General features: G+C 46.6%; 1 protein-coding gene across 7 annotated transcripts in view; it reads left to right on the top strand.

Annotated features, from left to right (window-relative positions):
• SEPTIN5 (septin 5) overlaps positions 1 to 21,124 on the top strand; it is a 91,884-nt gene extending 70,760 nt beyond the window's left edge. For 6 of the 7 annotated variants that reach the window (XM_084820424.1, XM_084820421.1, XM_084820422.1 and 3 more), the window contains 10 exons: positions 1,397 to 1,493; positions 3,167 to 3,253; positions 8,370 to 8,493; positions 10,088 to 10,222; positions 11,075 to 11,192; positions 12,576 to 12,677; positions 15,668 to 15,764; positions 16,811 to 16,946; positions 19,059 to 19,161; positions 20,119 to 21,124. In XM_084820424.1, the coding sequence (XP_084676550.1) occupies positions 1,397 to 1,493; positions 3,167 to 3,253; positions 8,370 to 8,493; positions 10,088 to 10,222; positions 11,075 to 11,192; positions 12,576 to 12,677; positions 15,668 to 15,764; positions 16,811 to 16,946; positions 19,059 to 19,161; positions 20,119 to 20,175 (1,056 nt within the window). In that variant the 3' untranslated portion in view covers positions 20,176 to 21,124. Of the gene's footprint in view, positions 1 to 158; positions 821 to 1,396; positions 1,494 to 3,166; positions 3,254 to 8,369; positions 8,494 to 10,087; positions 10,223 to 11,074; positions 11,193 to 12,575; positions 12,678 to 15,667; positions 15,765 to 16,810; positions 16,947 to 19,058; positions 19,162 to 20,118 lie in introns of those variants that run through there. The other variant, XM_084820427.1, reaches the window with a different exon arrangement.
• The last annotated feature ends 1,023 nt before the right edge of the window (positions 21,125 to 22,147 follow it).

Below are 22,147 nucleotides of genomic sequence, written 5' to 3'. Positions count from 1 at the left end.
AAGGGGAGCCATAGAGGTGTGCCAAATTAGGCATGGTGTGGAGACAGTGGATAGGGAGACATTTTTCTTCCTCCTTCATGATACTTGAACCCAATGGGGTCCTCCCATGAAGCTGATTGGCAGGAGGTTCAGGATAGATAAGTCCTTCTTCACACAGCGCATAGTCAAAGTATGGAATTCACTTCCACAAGGTGTAGCGATGGCCACCAATTTGGATGGTTTTAAAAGGGGGTTAGACAAATTCCTGGAGGAGAAAGCTATCAGCGGCTACTAGTCCTGATGGCTATGTGCTGTCTCCAGTGGCAGAGGCTGGATGCCTATGTTCACCAGTTGCTGGGGAACATGGGTGGGAGGGTGCTGTTGAGCTCATGCCCTGCTTGTGGGTTCCCAGTCAACAGCTGGTTGGCCACTGTGTGAACAGAATGCTGGACTAGATGGACCCTTGCTCTGATCCATCCGGGCTGTTCTGATGTTCATGTGTTTTATAGAGCTCAGGAGTAACTTAGTTCCTGCCCAGAAGACTAGTCTTTGGGTACATTTTTACAGAAGCTCTTATCATCTGAGCCCAGCCTTTTGCGTTCTTCAGATTTTTTTTGTTTCAAATCTGTCATTGTATTTTTAGATCTTTACACTGCTTCTGGTTTTTACTTTGGTTCTGTACTATAGTTTTTACACTTTTAAAAGTTTTATATTGTGTTTTGCCAGAGTGGTAGGCAGCAGTATTGCAACCGAAACTCTCCCCACGACCTGAGTTCGATCCCAGCAGAAGCCGGGTCTCGGGTAGCTGGCTCAGTTCGACTCAGCCCTCCATCCTTCCGAGGTCGGTAAAATGAGTACCCAGATTGCTGGGGGAAAGGTAGTCACAACTGGGGAAGGCAATGGCAAACCACCCCGCTACAATCTGCCATGAAAACGCCAGCACAAGCGGCGTCCCTCTAGCGGTCAGTAATGACCCGGTGCTTGCACAGGAGGAACCTTTCCTTTTTTTCATGCGGTTGCATTTTATGGTTTTAACTGTTATGAACCACCCAGAGAGCTTTGCCTACTGGCCATTATAGATATGGAATGAATGAATGAATGAATACATTTTTCTTTTATTTAAAATATTCATGCTCTGCTTTTTTTTGGAACATAGGCGCCACAAGGCAGCTAAGAACAATTTTAAAAAACAAGGACAATCTAATGCCAGTTGATAGATCGATCTCTTCTCAGCAAATGTATTTAATCCCCCTTGTGGCAGCAAATGCCATAAGTGAATTATACATTCTGTGAAGGAGCAGTTTCCTTTCTCTTGCCATCACTTCTCTCCATCACTTACTTTCTCTCGCCGTTGCTTACCAGCTAAATAACACCATCATATATCCTCAGTGACCAATGGCTGCTTACCTCCTTGCAGGACCACGAGAAGCAGTATGTGGGCTTTGCCACCCTACCCAACCAGGTGCACCGGAAATCTGTGAAGAAGGGCTTCGATTTCACCCTCATGGTGGCAGGTGAGGATTCCTCCCAGTTCCCCCTTGGGCTTTGTGACTGTATGAGATGCTTCCTGTATGAGAAGTGTCTCTCCTGTGTTCCTATGAGAGTCTCCTATGGGAATCAGGGGTCTGCAATTTGGGGCTGCCCTTGCTAGTCAAGTCAAAAGTTGTGGCTGTCAGGTTACCCTCCACCACCCGTTGGCAGAAGACACGTGGAACATATGTGCTTCTGCTCAACAGCCAAGGACTCCCCACCCAACGTTTCCTGGAGGAAAGGCAGGATGGGGGCATTCCTGAAACACCTGTGGGAAAGAGAAGTGGAGAGCCTGCAAGCTTCAGCTGATGCTCAGTGGTGGGGCTCAGAGCCCCAAAGACCATGAGCTGAGAGGTTACATGAGCCTCCCGTCCACACCCTTCTCTTGCCTGCGTGCTTTCAAGCCACGCCCTTCCCTTTTTCTCTAACCATGGAGCTGGGAAGGGGGCAGGATCAGCACAAACCTGCCAGGCTTATCCCTGCTTCCCTTTGCGGCTTCCAAGCTGGGAAGAGGGCTTTTCCGTTGACATGCTCACCACAGGGCGAGCGTGGAGACCGTAGTTGCCAACGCCTGGTATTGACAAGATCTTGATTCCATCTCTATTGCTCATAAAAATGATAGTTCTCTTCAAGTACTTGAAAGGCTGCTGCAGAGAGGAAGGCCAGGATCTCTTCTCGCTCATCCCAGAGTGCAGGACATGGAATCATGGGCTCAAGTGACAGGAAGCCAGATTCCGGCTGAACATCAGGAAAAACGTCCTGACCTGAGCAATACGACAATGGAACCCATGACCTAGGGAGACGGTGGGCTCTCCCACACTGGAGGCATTCAAGACGAGGCTGGACAGCCACCTGTCAGGGATGCTCTGACTTGGACTCCTGTACTGAGCAGGGGGTTGGACTCAATCGTCTTATGGCCCCTTCCAACCCTACCATTCTATGATTCTAAGAAAATGTTAATGCAGATGAATGAAGCTACTGTTAGAGCGCATTCCACTACATCGGGGTGGGGTGAACCATAACATGTGGGCCTCCTGGTCTTTTCTGTGGCCCTCAACGTCCTTCACTGCCCTTGCCGAATTCGACCCAGAAACTTCCTTGCCCCAGAAACGTCCCTGAATTCGCCCCCAAAACTTAGGAATCTAACTCCTTGCTTCCTTGTTTGAGATAGGCGGAAGCAAGCTGTACCTAATCAGTAGCAAGGGCAGGCACTTTGTACATGCACAGAGGAGTCCTTTTTGATCTTCACAGGTTCCAGGATTGAGACCTGACATTGCTGGGGAGCGGGGGGCTCTTTCTAAGGACGCCCTGCCTCCTCTATCGCTAGGGGGTGAGGTCAGCTGTGCCACACGTGTTTCCTCATTCAAATTAATGCCTCAGCGGGGACTTTGATGTGTCTGAATCCTTCTCTTCCAATGTAACAGCATTTTCCGTGGGCATTGAGGAATGGAGATAAACACTAGACTAAAATCGCTTAGAGGCTGCGTCGATCCAAGGCCAAAGCGTTCTGAATGAGAATAATCTCCTGCTTGTGGAAGACAATGTAACTCCTGCATGCCATTCCTGAAGGGGTCACAAATATATTGTTTTGGTATTCAGCATCCAAAATTCCATCCCAGGCAGTCTTCTAATCCAGGACTTGTGTTTTGTATCTCAGGAGAGTCAGGCCTGGGTAAATCTACCTTGGTAAACAGCCTGTTCCTGACAGACCTCTACAAAGACCGGAAACTTCTCAACGCCGAGGGTAACGTCATGTTTATATAAGCAACACCTCCAGCCAAGAGGTGGCGCTGTTCCGTGTCCTTAGTGTTTAGTTAAGATTCTGTATCTTGTCTTGCTGTTCTGTCTTGGGGGATGTTTCCAGGGGTGGGGGCTACACAAACCCTTCTCGCCATGCTGCTGCGTGTGCTGGCCACGCCCCCTGACAGCCATTCATTTGGTGGCTGTGTGAAGCGTCCCAGTACATGTACTGATGTATGTAGGCCTCCTTCCGTGTGAGGGGGAATTCTGGACCAATTGGGATTCTTCCTCAGGCAGTGGGGCCCTTGGGGAATGTTCCAGGGTGGAGGCCCTACACACAACCCTCCTTGCCTTGCTGCTGCATATGCTGGCCACGCCCCCCACCAGCCATGCATTTTGGTGGCTGCGTGAAGCACCCCAATGCACTTACCAATGTATGTAGGCCTCCTTCCTTGTGAGGGGGAATCCTGGGCCAATCAGGATTCTTCCTCAGGCAGAAGAGCCCTTTGTGCCTATGTCACTGTGTGCAGAGGCCTGCTTCGTACAGCCACTGAAAGCACGGCTGGTGCCCTCGCCTCAGAGAGCACGTCCATGTCACAATCAGGAGATGAAATCCGCGGAGCCGGGGTGTGGAACCTCTTCCAGCCCAAGGGACGAATTCAGTTTCGGAGGAGCTCTTTGGTGTCACAGTCCAGTGGTTGGCAGGGCCCAAACAGCAAAAATACCAGCCTATTTGAGCTTAAAGCTTGGGAGAGGCACGTCAACCGTTTAGAATGGGGGGGAAAAAAACCGTACCAAAGCTGGGAAACCACCAAATGATTGGTGATTGGGGAAAGGGGGTGGGACTGTCGGAGAAACCCAGAAAGCCAGATTTGGCTCCTGGGCCTGAGGTTGTACACCCCTGCAGTAAAGCATGTTTCCACATTCTGTCATTTCTGTGATGGGGGTTGGTAGCAAATCATTTTTATTGGCCGCATTACCAGATGGGCCAGCCGAATTTTAAGTATTTGTTGAAAGATGACATTCTGTCGGGATCTCTGGCTGTCGCCAAATTTTGTCAGTGGAGATGCGAACAAGGAAGCGATTAGCAACTTGATTGTGTGTGTGTGTGTGTGTGTGCGCGCGCACACGTGCGCGCACGTGTAGCTTAGAACCTGGGTTCCCTTCGCTAATGTATGGAAGGTATAATCTAACACGTCTGGTGGGCATGCGGTTACAGTCAGTGTTACAGTATTCTGCATGCAGAATGAGGAATAACTGGGGCATGTAGTTTTTGCCCAGGGAACTGAGTTGGGGGAACATCCCTCGTAACATCTAGGTTGGCTGTGAGCCACAAATCTCATTTCGGTGGCCTTGGGCAAGTCTTTCCACTTAACCTGTGCCAACACCACACTGGCTATCAAATGTTGTTGTTGTTGTTGTTCAGTCGTTAAGTCGTGTCCGACTCTTCGTGACCCCATGGACCATAGCACGCCAGGCCTTCCTGTCCTGCGCTCTCTCCCGGAGCGTGCTCAAGTCCATATTCACTGCATCAGTGATGCTATCTAGCCATCTCATCCTCTGCTGTCCCCTTCTCCTTTTGCCTTCAGTCTTTCCCAGCATCAGGGTCTTTTCCAGAGAGTTTTCTCTTCGCATTAGGTGGCCAAAATATTTCAGCTTCAGCTCCAGTATCTGTCCTTCCAATGAGCAGTTAGGGTTGATTTCCTTTAGGATGGACTGATTTGACCTCCTTGCAGTCTAGGGGACTTGTAAGAGTCTTCTCCAGCACCACCGTTCAAAAGCATCAATTCTTCGGCGCTCAGCCTTCCTTATAGTCCAGCTCTCACAGCCATACATTACTACTGGGAAAACCATAGCTTTGATTAGACGGACCTTTGTCAGCAAGGTGATGTCTCTGCTTCTTACTATGCTGTCTAGGTTTGCTATAGCTGTCCTCCCAAGGAGCAAGCGTCTTTTAATTTCATGGCTACAGTCACCGTCTGCGGTGATCTTGGAGCCCAAGGAAATAAAATCTGTCACTGCTTCCATTTCTTCCCCTTCTATATGCCAGGAAGGGATGGGGCCAGATGCCATGATCTTCGTTTTTTTAATGTTGAGTTTCAAACCAGCTTTTGCACTCTCCACTTTCACCCTCAACAAGAGGCTCTTTAGATCCTCTTCGCTTTCTGCCATTAGGGTGGTATCGTCTGTGTGTCTGAGGTTGTTGATAATTCTCCCGGCAATCTTAATTCCGACCCGCGATTCATCCAACCCGGCGTTTCTCATGATGTACTCTGCATATAAGTTAAACAAGCAGGGTGACAATATGCAGCCTTGTTGTACTCCTTTCCCAATTTTGAACCAATCGGTTGTTCCATGTGTGGTTCTTACTGTTGCTTCTTGACCCTCGTACAGGTTTCTCAGGAGACAGGTAAGGTGGTCTGGTACTCCCATCTCTTTAAGAATTTGCCAGAGTTTGTTGTGATCCACACAATCAAAGGCTTTAGCATAGTCAATGAGGCAGAAATAGACGTTTTTCTGGAATTCTCTTGCTTTCTCCATGATCCAGCAAATGTTGGCGATTTGATCTCTAGTTCCTCTGCCTCTTCGAAACTCAGCTTGTACTTCCGGTAGTTCTTGGTTCACTTGCTGCTGAAGCCTAGCTTGTAGGATTTTGAGCATCACCTTGCTGGCATGTGAAATGAGCGCAATTGTACAGTAGTTTGAACACTCTTTGGCGTTGCCCTTCTTTGGAATTGGAACGTAAACTGACCTTTTCCTGTCTTGTGGCCACTGTTGAGTGTTCCAAGTTTGTTGGTATATTGAGTACAGCACTTTAACACCATCATCTTTTAGGATTTTAAGTAGCTCAGCTGGAATACTGTCATCTCCGCTAGCTTTGTTGTTAGTAGTGCTTCCTAAGGCCCACTTGACTTCACTCTCTAGGATGTCCGGCTCAAGTTCAGTGACCGCACTATCATGGCTATCAGGGACATTAAGATCTTTCCTATATAGTTCTTCTGTGTATTCTTTCCACCTCTTCTTAATCTCATCTGTTTTCTGTCAGGTCCCTGCCTTCTTTGTCCTTTATCATGCCCATCTTTGCACAAAACGTTCCCTTGATATCTCCAATTTTCTTGAAAAGATCTCTAGTCGTACCCATTCTATTGTTTTCTTCGATTTCTTTGCATTGTTCATTTAAGAAGGCCTTCTTGTCTCTCCTTGCTATTCTCTGGAACTCTGCATTCAGTTGGATATATCTTCCCCTTTCTCCCTTGCTTTTCTCTTCCCTTCTTCCCTCAGCTACTTGTAAAGCCTCATCAGACAGGCAGTTTGCTTTCTTGCATTTCTTTTTCTTTGGGATGGATTGAGTTGCTGCCTCCTGAACAATGTTACGGACCTCCATCCATAGTTCCTCAGGCACTCTGACTCTCAGGTCTAATCCCTTACACCTATTCCTCACCTCCACTGTATATTCATAAGGGATACGATTTAGGTCATACCTGAATGGTTTAGTGGTTTTCCCTATGTTCTTCAATTTAAGCTGAAATTTTGCAACAAGCAGCTCATGATCTGAGCCACAGTCAGCTCCAGGTCTTGTTTTTACTGACTGTATAGAGCTTCTTCATTTTTGGCTGCAAAGGACATAATCAATCTGATTTTGATATTGACCATCTGGTGATGTCCATGTGTAGAGTCGCCTCTTGTGCTGTTGGAAAAGAGCGTTTGCTATGATCAGCGTGTTCTCTTGCAAAACTCTATTAGCCTTTGTCCTGCTTCATTTTGTACATCAAGGCCATGCTTGCCTGTTATCCCGGTGATTTCTTGACTTCCTGCTTTAGCATTCCAATCCCCTATGATGAAGAGGATGTCTTTTTTTGGTCTTAGTTTTAGAAGGTGTTGTAGGTCGTCATAGAACCGATCAACCTCAGCTTCTTCAGCCTCAGTGGTTGGGGCATAGACTTGAATTACTGTGATGTTGAATGGTTTGCCTTGGATTCGTACTGAGATCATTCTATCATTTTTGAGATTGTACCCCAATACTGCTTTTCCCACCCTTTTATTCACTCCATTTCTTCTAAGGGATTCTTGCCCACAGTAGTAGATATAATGGTCACCTGAATTAAATTCGCCCATGCTTGTCCATTTTAGTTCGCTGATTCCCAAGATGTTGATGTTCAATCTTGCCATCTCATGTTTGACCACCTCCAGCTTACCTTGATTCATTGACCTTACATTCCAGGTTCCTGAACAATATTGTTCTTTACAGCGTCGGATTTTCTTTTCACCACCAGACACATCCACAGCTGAGTGTCTTTTCGGCTTTGGCCCAGCCGCTTCACTCTTTCTGGCGCTACTTGGAAATTCCCTCCGCTCTTCCCCAGTAGTATATTGGACACCTTCCCACCTGAGGGGCTCATCTTCCGGCGTCATCTCTTTTAGCCTTGTGATACGTTCCATGGGGTTTTCTTGGCAAGAATACTGGAGTGGGCTGCCATTTCCTTCTCCAGCGGACCACATTTTGTCAGAACTCTCCGCCAAGACCTGGCCGTCTTGGGTGACCCTGCACGGCATAGCTTATGGCTTCCCTGAGTTACACAAGCCCCTTCGCCACAACAAGGCAGTGATCCATGAAGGGGTATCAAATGGAATACTCACTGCAAAAATTTGAATAATAAACAGTGCTGGGATTTTTTATTATTCTTTTAAAAACAGTTTGGGGAAACTTAACGAATTTTGGATTTTAAGGCTTTGCATTGAATAATGATACTTCTTGGTCTTGCAGTAGTACTTTCTTTAAGTGCTCAGAGCACTCTGTGTACCTTCCCAGTTGTCCTTTCTCCAGCTGTGCTGAAACAAATCAAACAGGCCAGTTATATTAGCCCCATTTTACAGATTTAGCAGGGGAATGACTGAGGCCAAGATATAGTGACTTGCTTTAAGGCCGCCGAGTGAATTTGCGGCTTAGGATGGGGCCTCGGCTGGAGACTTCCCAGCTTCTAGAATCATTTTTGGGAGGGGGAGGAGAGAGAGAGGAGCCTGGAGATGAATCCTAAATAACAAAGCTGATTTGGGGGTCAGGGAGGCCCTCTCTGGTGCTAACCTCCATTATTATTTTTCTTCAATCTTTGTATATTAAGAAAGAATCAGTCAGACGGTAGAGATTGTGAAACACACGGTGGACATCGAGGAGAAGGGGGTGAAACTCAAGCTAACGATAGTCGACACCCCGGGTTTTGGAGACGCTGTTAACAACACTGAGTGGTGAGTCACTCTCTCCCTGCTTTCCCCCACTAGATGCTTCTGCTGTAGGGGAAAATTTTGAGGCCTGGCCGGACTTCCCTCTAATTAGCCATCCCTCTCTTTTATCTGACTCATCTGACGTCTGCCATACCAACTTAAGCTGGGTGAACACCTGTGGTTTTTACCAAAGGACCCTGGGAGTTGTTGTTTTCTGAGGGTGCAAGGAATTCCTGGTCAGAGTTCCCTGCCCCCTTTGGAATGCCAACACTTAGCCAAGTTTGAGACCACGTCTAACTTTTGTGTGTGGCCACACAGCTATAGGGCTAGATTGGACCAAAAGGTCCCCAACATTGTTGGGATTGGTGGGCACATTTGGAATTTTGAGAGAGTGTTGTGGACGCTGTCACAAAATGGCTGCCACGGGCAACCTGCCCATTCACAAAATGTCTGCGATGGTAGGCATGTCTACTCACAAACCAGAATGCTAAAAGAAATGTAGTTTGCTCAAGAACCAAAGTACAAGGCGGGGGGGGGGCTGAGCCCCAAAACACAAAAGCACTTGGTTGAACCCGCAATTTTCTGCTACAACACCCATTTCATGGAAGGCAAACTGATGAGGCTGTGAGACAAGGAACTTGGCCAAGGGTGCCATGTGAGGTACTGAGTCATTCTGGGAAATAAAGATGGCTTAGGAGCCTGGAGCTTCACTTTCCATCATTTCTGCCTCCCAGTTTAATTAATCTAAAAAATAAAATGAGAATGAAGAGGGGCAGGGGCCTTGGTGGGTGCTATGAGGAGTGTCTATGGGCACAGGGTTATACGTTCTAACATATATACATGCAGCTACGATACAAGGGATCTCTTCACACAGCAGCCCCTGCATTCTTGACATCCATAATCCAAACACCTCACTCCCCAAAATGCTACAAGCAAAGCAGAGCACATCCCTTCTGTGCCATGGGTTCTGGGTTCGACCTCTGGCATCTCCAAGTTGGTCTGAGAAAGAAGACTCCTGTTTGAATTAGGCATGTACAGATTTTGTAAATTTTGTTCCGTCTGCATTTTGTGGATTTTCAGATGCCTTTTGTTCCATCATCCGCTCATTGACCGAATCAGATTTTTTCCAATTTCCCGAATTTGTGCAAATTCACACTTGCAAAAATGTTCCACTCCCTCCCCCCCACACACAAATCCTCCCTAAAATGCAGATGTTTATGCTTTAGCCAATGGGGGAAATATGCATTTTCAGCTGGCATTTAAAATTTTTTAATGTATTTTTCTATGATGACATTTGCGTAAAATTCCGGAAAGTAAAATAAATGGTCTACAAGATGGCAGAATCTGTGCGGCTCAGGAAAAGCCAGTCCTCTGCAGAAACCCCAGGTGGGATTCATACAAATCCGAGCTCATTTGATTCCATTGCAGTTTTCCCCAACATCCCTAATTTGAATGTTGGCTTCACTACAACACCACTGTAGGGGTTCTATTCGTAGCGATCATGGCCAACCGTCGATGGCCGATCTCCCCACTCTGTTAATTTTTATCAATATCCTTTTTCCAAAGCCATCTAAGCTAGCGATCAACACTACTTTTTTAAAAAAACATTTTGCTCCAGTTGGAAGCCCATCACGGATTATATCGACCAGCAGTTCGAACAGTACTTCCGGGACGAGAGCGGTCTCAATCGGAAGAATATCCAGGACAACCGCGTGCACTGCTGCCTGTACTTCATCTCACCCTTTGGCCACGGGTAAGATGGGGATGGGCTGTTACAGGTGCATTGGTGGGAGATGCAGGACAGGTAAAAGGAAGGACCTCTTCACACAGTGCAGAATTAAACTATGGAACTTGCCACCACAGGAAGTAGTGATGGCCACCAACTTAGATCGCTTTAATAGGAAATACTGGACCAATTTGTCAGGGATGCTCTGACTTGGATTCCTGCATTGAGCAGGGGGTTGGACTCGATGGCCTTGTAGGCCCCTTCCAACCCTACTATTCTATGATTCTATGAATTCCTGGAAGAGAAGGCTATCAATGACTACTAGTCTTGATGGCTCTCTGCTGCCTCCAGCATCAGAGGCAGTGAGCTTATGAGCTATGTTCCCCACCAGTTGCTGGGGATCATGGGCGGGAGGGTGCTGTTGTGCTCCTGCCCTGCTTGTGGGTCCCTGGTCTACAGCTGGTTGGCCACTGTGTGAACAGAAGGCTGGACTGGATGGTGCTTGGTCTGATCCAGCAGGGCTCTTTGGATGTTCTTATGTTCTTAAGCAAGTGCTGATACAGCTCTATGACTTGCTGATTGCTCTCTCTTTGGCACGAACGGAAGATGAGGTTCCCGTTGTCCAAGCAGAAGAAAATGACCATCGCGCGACCTTGTGGTCTTCCGCCTCCCCGCACCTCCACTTTATTTTGTTTGTTTGTTTATTTATTTATTTATTTGTGATATTTATATCCTGCTAAATATAATAAAATCCCTAAGCGGTTCACATGTAAGTATTCAAATCACGTTTAAAATGCAGTATTAAAAACCATTCCAATAAGGGCAACGTGAGGAGCGGTAAGATGGAGCAGCATGATGAATTTCATTACTTCACTGCAGGTTGAGGCCGGTCGATGTGGAGTTCATGAAGGCACTGCATGAAAAAGTCAACATTGTGCCCCTCATCGCCAAAGCCGACTGCCTCATCCCCTCCGAGATCAAGAAGCTAAAAGAGCGGGTGAGCAGGGCTGTTGATTTTCCTCCCAGCCGGGTGGGAAGATATGCAGTCCTGGGGGGAGGGGGGGGCTCTGAATTGTGTTTATTAAGGGTGCAATCCTATGCATGTTTAGACTGAAAGAACCCCTACAACTCCCAGCATGCATGCTGGGAACTATAGGACTGTCTTCTGTCCAAACATGCATAAGATTGTGCCCTTATTTATCTATTACATTTCTGTACTGCCCCATAGCCAAAGCCAGGCTTGATTAGAACAGAGGCGATGGGCGGAAGGGTGTGTTTTAAATTGCCCCTCTCCAGATGCTGTTATCCTCTCGGTGGGGTACAGGGGAAGTAAAGTATGGGTAGCTGTATTCCCCCTGCCCCCAAGGACAGGAGGAGTGGAGCCATTATGGCAGGACTTTAGGGCAAGATGTCCAAGACCTCCCTCAGTAGAATTAATAGGTGGACCTCAGATGCAACAGGGCTGGCTTCCCACATTAAGGTAATATGCAGCGGGAGCTTTATTATTTTCCTCAGGAGGATTACCCTTAACTCATAAATGATAGATTGTCGAGGTTCTTTGCAGGGCCGGCCCTACCCTTAGGCAGAGCATGGCAGCCACCTCAGACCCCAGTTGCAGTGTGGTGTTGTCCGGGGAGCGGGAGGGATAAAAGCAGTGGAGGCTGGTGTTTCTGATTTCGGTGGGGCTGTGAATCCATTCTGGGTTTCACTCAAAGCCCGCCAGAACTCTAAAGGTGCAATCCAAGGTACTGAACCCATAAATCAGTTGTGTGTAAAACAACTTTCCCTTGTCTGTCAAAAGTATGGCAGCCCTATTCCCTCTCCTCCCCGCCGCCCCCGGCACGGCTTGTCCAGGATTTGGACCCAGGACTTGCCACACAGCCTAAGGCTTACATATTAAGGAAAAGTATGTAAATAGTACATAAGTATTTACGTAACTATTTACATAATTTATCTTTGTACGTACTGTCTAATTACATTTAGCGTATTGTCCCCCATTCCATTCAACATTTCCTCAGCAGAAACATAGGTTTTTTCCTATGAATTTATATGCGTAGATTTCAGGAAAGTAAAAAACAACTTCCAGAAAGGAAGTCCACACTGAGGGGGTTGCTCTTCAGCGGATTCTGCAGGTCAGATTTTTAGAGATCCGAGCTCCTTTTAGTCCATCTCGGATTTCTCCAGCATCCCTAGCCACAATACATGAGCGACCTTTGCCTTTACCTGGTGTTCTCCACAGAAATTATTGGAATGTTGAATTGAAACCATTTTGTCATGTTCCAGTGGATCCTTAAAAGTGTTCCTTTGCTGGACCAAGCCACAACTAATGTCTGTCTGTGCTTCCTCTATTTTCTCCACTCCTTTGGATATCCCGCCGCAGATCCGGGAAGAGATCGACAAGTTTGGAATTAAAGTTTACCAGTTTCCCGAGTGTGATTCTGATGAAGACGAGGACTTCAAGCAACAAGACAGAGAGCTGAAGGTGAGGAAGGAGCAATCAGATTTTTTTCCCCATAAGACTTGGCCATTATAGATCCAGATTCAGAAGGCTAAATGGCCAATGGAGGTGGGAGAGTGAATTCAGAGGGCTTGATGGCAAAACTGCTTCTAAGGTACAGATTTTGCAGGAAATAAGATCTGCCCTATTGACTTTGCACCATTTCCAGTTCTGTGTATGGGGGATCCTACAGTCCAAAAGAGGCATGGTCATTAGGGGTGGGCAGGCGGCCTTATGCACGCCCCCAAACCACACTGGTCCCTTCAAGAATTCCATTTGAATGCTCAAACCCTCGAGGTTCTGAAAGAATGCATCAAGGGCAAGTTCTCTCTGCTGCCCTGCTCCTATATCTCTGTCCGAACAGTGGTGGAGTGGAGCCTGGGCTCACAGGGACGCAACAGTGGCGCCTTGTTGTTAGCAAGGATGCTGACATCATCTGTCAAATCCCCCCGCCCCCAGCATTCCTTATTCCCTCTGAGCTTAGCTGCAATCCTCACAGTAGATGGGGGAAATGAACTTTCTCAACATCAATATGTTGTGGCTTGTTGTAATGTAAAGTATTTTGGGGTGGCTCGGTCTTGAATGGACAATGAAGACCCATGAGCTTTACAAAAGACCTGCTCCTGGTGGAGATGAAAATGGCTAGAACTGGTTTGTTGGTATGGATCAACACCACTGCCTGGATTTTTCGACTTTCCTTGGGGGTGTGGTTATAGACATAGTCATACAAAGCTCCCGCCCTTGGAAATTTAGCATGACACCAGTGACGCCTTTCCAATGATCAGGGGTCGAATGGTCTTGTTGAAGACAGCTGCAGGGAGGGAGCATTGATTGCTCTCCAGGCTAGTGGCAGCTGGTGAACCCCACAATTCTGTTATTCTGAAACTGCGCCATCTTCCCCAGATATTCTGGGGGCCTTTGTTTTCTTCTTTTTAATCTGCAATTAATTCTTCTTTTTCTTTTTTAATTGGCAAAATTCTGCATAGAACTTCTGTATTTTTGGACTCTCCTTGGGGAGAATTGGGCTGTCTTAGAGGACTGTCATCACGCGTGTCTGCACTTCAAAGTTTACCACTGCACAACTGGCTCCCCAAAAGGCAAAATAACCTTGGGGGCAGAATTCATAGAATCATGGAACAGTAGGGTTGGAAGAGGCCTATAAGACCATCGAGTCCAACCCCCTGCTCAGTGCAGGACTCCAAGTCAAAGCATCCCTGACAGGTGGCTGTCCAGCTTCCTCTTGAATGCCTCCAGTGTGGGAGAGCCCACCACCTCCCTAGGTCATGGGTTCCATTGTCATATTGTTCTAAGAACATAAGAACATAGAATCATAGAATAGTAGGGTTGGAAGGGGCCTATAAGACCATCGAGTCCACCCCCCTGCTCAATGCAGGAATCCAAGTCAGAGCATCCCTGACAGATGACTGTCCAGCCTCATCTTGAACACCTCCAGTGTGGGAGAGCCCACCACCTCCCTAGGTCATTGGTTCCATTGTCATATTGCTCTAACAGTCAGGATGTTTCTCCTGATGTTCAGCCGGAATCTGGCTTCCTGCAACTTGAGCCCATGATTCTGTGTCCTGCACTCTGGAATGATCGAGAAGAGATCCTGGCCTTCCTCTCTGTGACAACCTTTCAAGTCCTTGAGCAGTGCTATTGGGGTAGTAGGAGGTGGCAACTCCTTCAAAGATGAGAGAGGCCCGTTGGACTCTCTTCCTTCCCATGGATATTGGTGAAATGAAGATGTTGCTGGTTGTCTGGGGATAAGGCTTCCGTTGGCCAAGAGTACAGCTGCCAAGTGTTCAGACGACTCTATTTACAAATCATTTGAAATTGGTGTTTTTGGGCTGAAGGCAAACCTCATTCATGTGTCCACCCTGTTCACAGAGGGAGGGACTTTCTTTAATACAACCTGGAGCCCTCCAGATGTGTTGGACTGCAACTCCCATCATTCTTTGCCAGTTGACGGGGGGATGCTGGGAGTTGTACTCACATAGGTTCAAGCGGATGCTGTTCAGTGGTGTGAAAAAATGCTCTCTGCACATGTTCTGAGATGCTCATTCTTGCTTCACATGTGTCCAGGGCTTTGTGGTGACTTTCAGTACAGGGATATGCTCGAACCGAGGTTCTTTCCATGTTGCTAGAACTGTCTTGTGGTAGTTGTGGGGCTTTATTTTCCATGGATTCCTTTTTCTATCTCTAAAAATTATGTTTGCACAAAATTCATTAGTGACAGGTGAATTCATTCATTCATTATATTTCTGAATGGATGTGAATACAGTTTGATGCAAGTTTGGCAGTTTCTAAGTTGGAATTAATTCTCCCCACCCCCACCCCCCTGGTGATTATCCCCAAGCTGTGTGTACAACAGTACCTGTAAATTTTATCAATTTGATAAACAGGGAAAAATAAAACCATGCATACACGTAGTAATCAATGATGGGAGTTATTTGGTAACGATGCCTTCTGTTAGATAGGCAGTTAACAGAGAAAAAAACAAACAAAAAGCAGAACAGAATGAGCATTTTCCAGTCCTGCATGCACACAACACTAAAAAGGAGACCACACTGTTCTTTAGTGAAGAAAAAGGTAAAAATAGCTTACTCACAATATGCGTGCATATATTATGCAGGTACTGTGTAGAGTTTTTAGAAAACAGAGTTTGTTCAGCCTGTTTATGTTCTATAACAGAGGCAGGAACAAGACAGCAAACACAAGTGTCCCCAGCAATGGAGAAGGTCAGCGAGAGAGAGAGAGAGAGAGAGAAAGGGGGAAGGAAGGGGAGAGCAAAACAACAGGAAACCACGTTGAGTGCTGTAGAGTCCTTAAGGCTAGCTGTGGCTAACATTCCCATGAACTAAGGAACTGCAACACTGCCCCCTTCCAGTAACTTGCAGATGAATTTGCAAGATTCCCAACAATCGAAACCATCAACAAAAACCAGGTGATGCATTCCCCGTCTCTTCCTGTCCTAGGAGAGTGCGCCTTTCGCGGTCATCGGCAGTAACACGGTGGTTGAAGCCAAGGGGCAGAGAGTACGAGGGCGGCTCTACCCATGGGGCATCGTGGAAGGTAAGCCGTGGACTTGAGAGCTACACAGCTCTCCTGGAGGGGAGAGGTCTTCTAGCAGTCAGTGGCGTAGTGTGCCAGCATGTTCGTTCTCAGCAGGCGTGCTGACATCTGCCACCCCCATCAGAATTCCCCTCTGAATCTAGCTGCAATCCTCACAGTAGCTGGTGGTGGTGGTGGGGAAATGAATTTTTCCCAGCAACAATATGTTGTTCTTTGTTGTAACGTAAAGTGTTTTGTGTGAGGTGGCGTAGTGTTGCATGAATCATTAAGACCCATTAGCTTTATCAGCTTCTAGCATGATAGTTTTTTAGAACTGGTTTGTTGTTATGGATCAACACAGTTGCCTGCCATTTTAGGCATTTGGACATTAGTTGTGGCCCAACTGTTGTGGGTTGCTTTTGTGGTGTTCATTCTAGGCTGTGGGGGTGAGGGAGATTTTGTGTATTGTGGATGGACACTTTTTGTATTGTGTGGTTTTTTTATTGTGTTCTTATGGCATTTGTTTGTATTTGTATTATTGTGCTGATTTTACTTTTTATTGATTTTGGGTTCCTGCTTGTGGCCCACCAGATGTTTTGGCCTACAACTCCCAACAGCCCCAGCCAGCATAAACAATGGTGAGGGGTCATAGGAGTTGTAGGCCAGAACACTTGCTGATCCATGAGTTGCCCACTCCTGCAGTAACTGGAAAAAGAGCCAGCGTGGTGTAACACAGAGAGAGTGCTTTTCTTTTCTTTTCTTTTCTTTTCTTTTCTTTCTTCCTTTCCTTTTTCCTTCCTTCCTTCCTTCCTTCCTTCCTTCCTTCCTTCCTTCCTCTCCTCCCTCCCTCCCTCCCTCCCTCCCTCCCTCCCTCCCTTTCTTTCTTTCTTTCTTTCCGTCCCTCCCTCCCTCCCTCCCTCCCTCCCTCTGTTTCTTTCTGTCTGTCTGTCTGTCTGTCTCCCTCTCCCCCTCCCTCCCTCCCTCCCTACACACCTTCAGCCCTAGAGATCCTCTTTTGCTGGATATGGAATTACTGCATTGTCTCTTGTTTTGTGCCACTTCCCCAGTTGAAAACCAGGCACACTGCGACTTCGTCAAGCTGCGGAACATGCTGATCCGAACGCACATGCATGACCTGAAGGACGTCACTTGTGATGTTCACTACGAGAACTACCGAGCGCAGTGCATCCAGCAGATGACCAGGTGGGTCCCCCTGAGGCTCTAGTCCATCCAGTGGTGAACGTATGTGGGTGGATCCAGCCCTTTCAGACATGGCTGTCATATATTGACCTGCTTCAGGAAGCATGACAGTGACCTGATTCGCACGAGCCAACAGCCCAGCATGGCTTACTTAAGCTATGCTATGGCGTGGCATGTATGGGCAGTCATTTTGATTATTCAACACCCAACCATGGCTTGTTGTGTTGTGCGAACCCAGGGACTGTGAATGCAAGGGTTAAATGACACTTGCATAACCCTAGGAGGGACCACGGATTATTTGAGGATTGTTTAACCCTTGCATAACCTATGGTCCCTGAAATTCGCATGACATGACAGGGTGCGGGCAGGCATTGAATATGCAAATTCAGAAGGAAATTCAGAAATATCAAATTCAGAAATTTCAGGATTCAGAAATTCAGAATTCAGTTTCAAAATTCAAATTCAGAATTTAGGAATTTCAAATTCATTGAATATGCAAATTAATCTTGTTACATGCCAGCATATGCCGCAGCCCGCCATGGTGGGCTGTTTTGATCGTGTGAACTGGCCTGATTTCCTTTATAAAAAGGTCACACACAATATAATGATTCTGAGGACTTAAGAAAGAGAATGGGCAATGTCCATCCCTTATGAAAGAGCACATGCTTTGTATGTGGAAAGTCCCAGGGAGAATGAAAACTAATTCTTAAAGTCCAAGCGTTAACAAAGGAGCAAGGCGACCCTCCATCTGATGTGAATTCTGCAACCTAGGTGCTACCATGGAGAAGACCTTGACGGTGCAGGGTCCAGTGTGTTTTAATCCCTGCCCTCACTCTGAATGAATTCCAAATGAAAAACAAAAAATTTATGAATGAGTATCCCACTCCTTATGTGCTTGGGGCATTGGTCAATCAGAGCCTGGCCTCATTTGGTCCATTCCTCCTCTTCATTCGTTCCAAAATGAATGCACCGCCCTAATAGCATATGGCATTTCTGCTGATGTGTTAGGGTAGGTCATGTGGTTACCTAATGCAGTAGTGGCATATCTCCTAACATGGGAGTTCATTTCACTGAGATGACATTTACATTGTTGCAGTCAGCAGGTATATAGTGGGGATGTCTGTCACTAGGAAATCTGGTTCTTTTTTGACTCAGTGAAGTTCTGCGGCATGTATGAGTCGATTTGCATTTGCAAGCCAAGCTCTGGGCTTCTCCCTGAGCTCTGGGAACTTTTTTTGCACAGGTTCTGCAATTTGCGCACATTGTGGAGCAACTTGCACAAACTACCATCGAATTTGCGGAAAGAAATGTGCAAAATGCCTGGAAAAGCCACGAATTGGCCCTAGTGGCTGCAGCGGGAACTGGAAAAAAGTCCGAGAGGCCAAACCTAGGAAAACTCTTTGAGCTCCACCCCGCAAATGGATTTCTCCAACTTCCCTAGTATATGGGGAGAGAGGAGAAAAAAATGGGAATGAACCCAAATTATAATTAGTTGCAGTTAATAGTGACATCTGGTGGTGAGGTGGTGCTAATGCTGTCAAGATGACGCTGTCCCATCCTCAAATTATATAACGCAGCCTTCCCCCAATGAGTGCCCTCCAAATGTTTTGGACTGCAAAGCCCAGCATTCCTGAGCATTCGCCATGTTGGCTGAAGCTGGTGGGCACTGACGTCCAAAACATCTGGAGGGCCCCAGAGGTCCGACGCCCTGTAAGAGGTTCGATGCCCTGTTCTAGATCCTTAAGGAAACCCAGGAATCACCAAGGTTTGTTATTTCTTGAATAAAATGTTCCAAAATTATGTCCAGGCACTCCAGGTCTATTTTGCTTTATAGTCGTCTGAATGCGCTACGTGTATATTCATCTGTGTGGACAAATGCCAGCTCTACCATGCCACCAGGCTGCTCCAAGTGGTAGTATTTAGGGGGGATAGATGAAGGCAGAAATTGATGTCTGAATGGTACAGTGAGACTTTTTTGTGTTGGCCCCTAACATGGGGGTGGGGGTGTGCAAGAGATTCTTGGGCCTATGTTGCTTGTGGAGAACCTTTCTACATTGGAGAGGAGATGAAATCCATTTAAATCCCCCCTTCTCTCTCCCCCCATGCCTGCTTCAGCAAGCTGACTCAGGACAACAGGATAGAAAGCCCCATTCCAATCCTGCCCCTTCCGACGCCGGATGCCGAAACGGAGAAGCTGATCAAGATGAAGGACGAAGAGGTAAGGATCCATTTTGCCGTTGGTCACTTGAGATGCTGCCCAGGCTGAATGTACAAATCCAGCCATCTTTAAGACACAAACTAAAAGCAGTTTTTACTTGGCCAAGCATTTGGCAGCATTTAATTTTTGATGGCTTTTATTCATGATTTATTTGATGTTTTTGTTTGTTGTTATTTTTTCATTTATTTATTCTATACTACTTTTATACCACAGTGTCTTTAAATCTCTAAATGGTTCACTATGTTGTATCATACAGTATGAAACCAATATAAAAAACTATGTAAGAGCGATACGAACAATAAATGCTTAAAGCATTACAACAAAACAGTAATAAAACAGAGCAATGCCATAATCCATTACAAGTATTATGTTACAGAATCTTGTTTTGAGGTCTGTTATGATTTCCCCTACATATTGCATACGTGACCACAAATCTGCAACTCTTATAAAAAAAAACTGGAGCAGCCTGTGGCAAGAGATTTCAACTCACCTGCACATACTGCTCGCTCGCTCTTTCTTTCTTTCTTTCTTTCTTTCTTTCTTTCTTTCTTTCTTTCTTTCTTTCTCTCTCTCTCTCTCTCTCTCTCTCTCTCATTCATTCATTCATTCATTCCATTTCTATACCGCCCAATAGCCAAAGCTCTCTGGGAGGTTCACAACGATTAAAATAATAAAATGCAACATAAGGTACAATATAAAAGACAGAGGACAACAATGTATCATGGGTTTTATAGTCTACTAGGTGTGCAGGGTTGACTACACACTTCATGATGCAGTGCGACCATCCACAAAATATGTGCATGAGAAAACTACACCAGTTTACGCAGCAAATGCAAACTGCAGAGACCGCAATGTAGAAATCCAAGTGGCCCAGGGAGTGCCATACTGGTGGAAAGACAGGATACAGAAGTTTTGACATCAAGCGTCAACGCCTCTCACGTTTTTGTCTCAATGCAGTTGAGGAGAATGCAAGAGATGCTGCAGAAAATGCAGCAGCAGATGCAAGACCAGTGAGAAGAAGCCAGGACGGAAGGGCAAAAGGGATCATCCTCATTGCGGGTCTGCTATTCAGCAGGAATCGTGAACACTCCAGGAAGGACGTTCCCATTGCAAAGAAGAAAAAAAAAAAAGACTCGTGAGCAAGGGCGACACCCACTCTCTCTCTAATACGATTGTAGCCATGTATGTTAGCAAGAATGGTGGAGAGATGGGAGGGGAGAGCTTGCGGTTCACTGAAAATCCCCTCCCATCTTCAGAATATTCCAACTTTCCCACTCTTTCCTCGATGTAACTAAACTCTTGTTTAGGGAGTCTTCTGGTATTTAAAGAAAAGCAAATCCCCGTTTCTATGGTATATGAATACTGAGGACTCTGTGGAAAATGCACATAAATGTTTACTCCTAACCAAGGTGCTGTGATTCTCCTCCTCCCACCCCTCCTTATACCTCCCTTTAAAAAATCCCAGCCTTTCAGAGGTCACAGCGAGCTCCTGCCGATACCTCTGAACCAAGTCCTCCTGAGATGGGTCCTGCCCGGTCTAACCTTGTGCCTGGGGCATTTCCTGGTTGTTGTTTTTCCCAGCTGCTTTGAGAGAAAGAGCAGAAAGTTGGTTCGGCTTGGGGCGGGGCGGGGCGGGGCTCGTCTTTAGTGGGTTTTCTCAAAACATTCCTGGTGTATCGTTTTTCTTTTCTTTTCTTTTTTCCTACTAAGAAACTCAAGGCACTTTTGCACTAGCGGGGGAGAAGGAGCTAAAAACTGGCCTGCTTGTGAAGGACTGTAAAACAGCGCCCACGGTCCTTGTTTTAGGGGAGGTATGTCACTGCAGAGGGATGTGTGGATACTGGACTCTCCTAAGTGGTAAGGATCTGTAAGGAAGGAGTTACTTTTGAGGTTTCGCATCTCCTGCTAGTCCCTGCTTGCTTTCTTGCCAAACCAAGAACAAAACTGGATTCTAAGCGAAAAGTATGAATGGGTTTGTGTGGTGCTCAGTGGACTCCCCCAAGGGCTACTCTTTTCACAGAGAGTATTGTGAGTTGCCTTTTGAGTTTTCGCTGTGTTTCCATCTAAAGCAGACTTTGGAGCAAAATGGGTGCTTCTGCTTCCCTGAAATTTGTGCAGTGGAATTGGAAGTAGGCTGGCTGAAGTCTGGGCAAGCATTTGCTCCGTAAAGAGCTAGCGTGGCTTCTGGCCGATTTTGCTTAGTTGTGCTGCATCAGGGGTTTTGTAGTCTTAAGGCTAGTGGACGACCCTAGCAATGTTACAGATACGAAGTCCATGATGCAGTAAGGCCAAAAGCAACATACACCTGGGCGAAAACATGTAATTGATGCCTGAGAGTGTAAAAATAGGAAGCCTGGCATTGCAGAGAGCACCAGCTTAAATTGTACTGGGCGCGCAGATTTTTCTGCGGTGGCTTGTGAAAATGTTTTTCAAGGTGGCAGTCTTGCTGGGTCCATCCTTATTCTCCTACGGCCAGGGACCATTTCTTGCTTGCGTCCCAAAGTCCACATTCAGCACTACAGAAACTCACGTTCTGTGTGCAGCATGTAACAAGGGGGAAGTGACGCCCCCCCCCAGGGATGACGGAGCACGTTGTGCTTTTTCATACCCCAGATCCACCTTTTAATCCCAAACTGCAATGGGGATATGTCTGCTTTTCATATGCCCCCTTTTCTCTCTCTCTCTTTTCCTTTAGGGCAGGGGTGGGAACCCTGGGGCCCTCCAGATGTTGTACTTCAACTTCCAACAGCCCCAGCCAAGTCAATGGACAGGGATGATGGGATCTGGAGTCCTTGCTTCTGCTTTAGGGTGACCAGATGCAAAGGGAAGACAAAGCTCTTGTATTTCCAGTAGTCGCAAAGCACGTATTTTTCTAGGAGCAACCTGTCCTGCAGGTGCGGAAAAAAAGATCAGAACTTTCCAAAATATGTTCTGCTCAACTAGTAAAGATAAGGGCACTTCCTCCTCCTCTGCATTGTGTCACCAT

The sequence above is a fragment of the Heloderma suspectum genome, chromosome 13, assembly GCF_057233095.1.
Source record: "Heloderma suspectum isolate Gila_16-S chromosome 13, 16-S_ref, whole genome shotgun sequence".
Lineage (NCBI taxonomy): Eukaryota > Metazoa > Chordata > Lepidosauria > Squamata > Helodermatidae > Heloderma > Heloderma suspectum.
The sequence above is the reverse complement of the archived record's forward strand: the minus strand, read 5'-3'. Positions and strand labels throughout refer to the sequence as shown.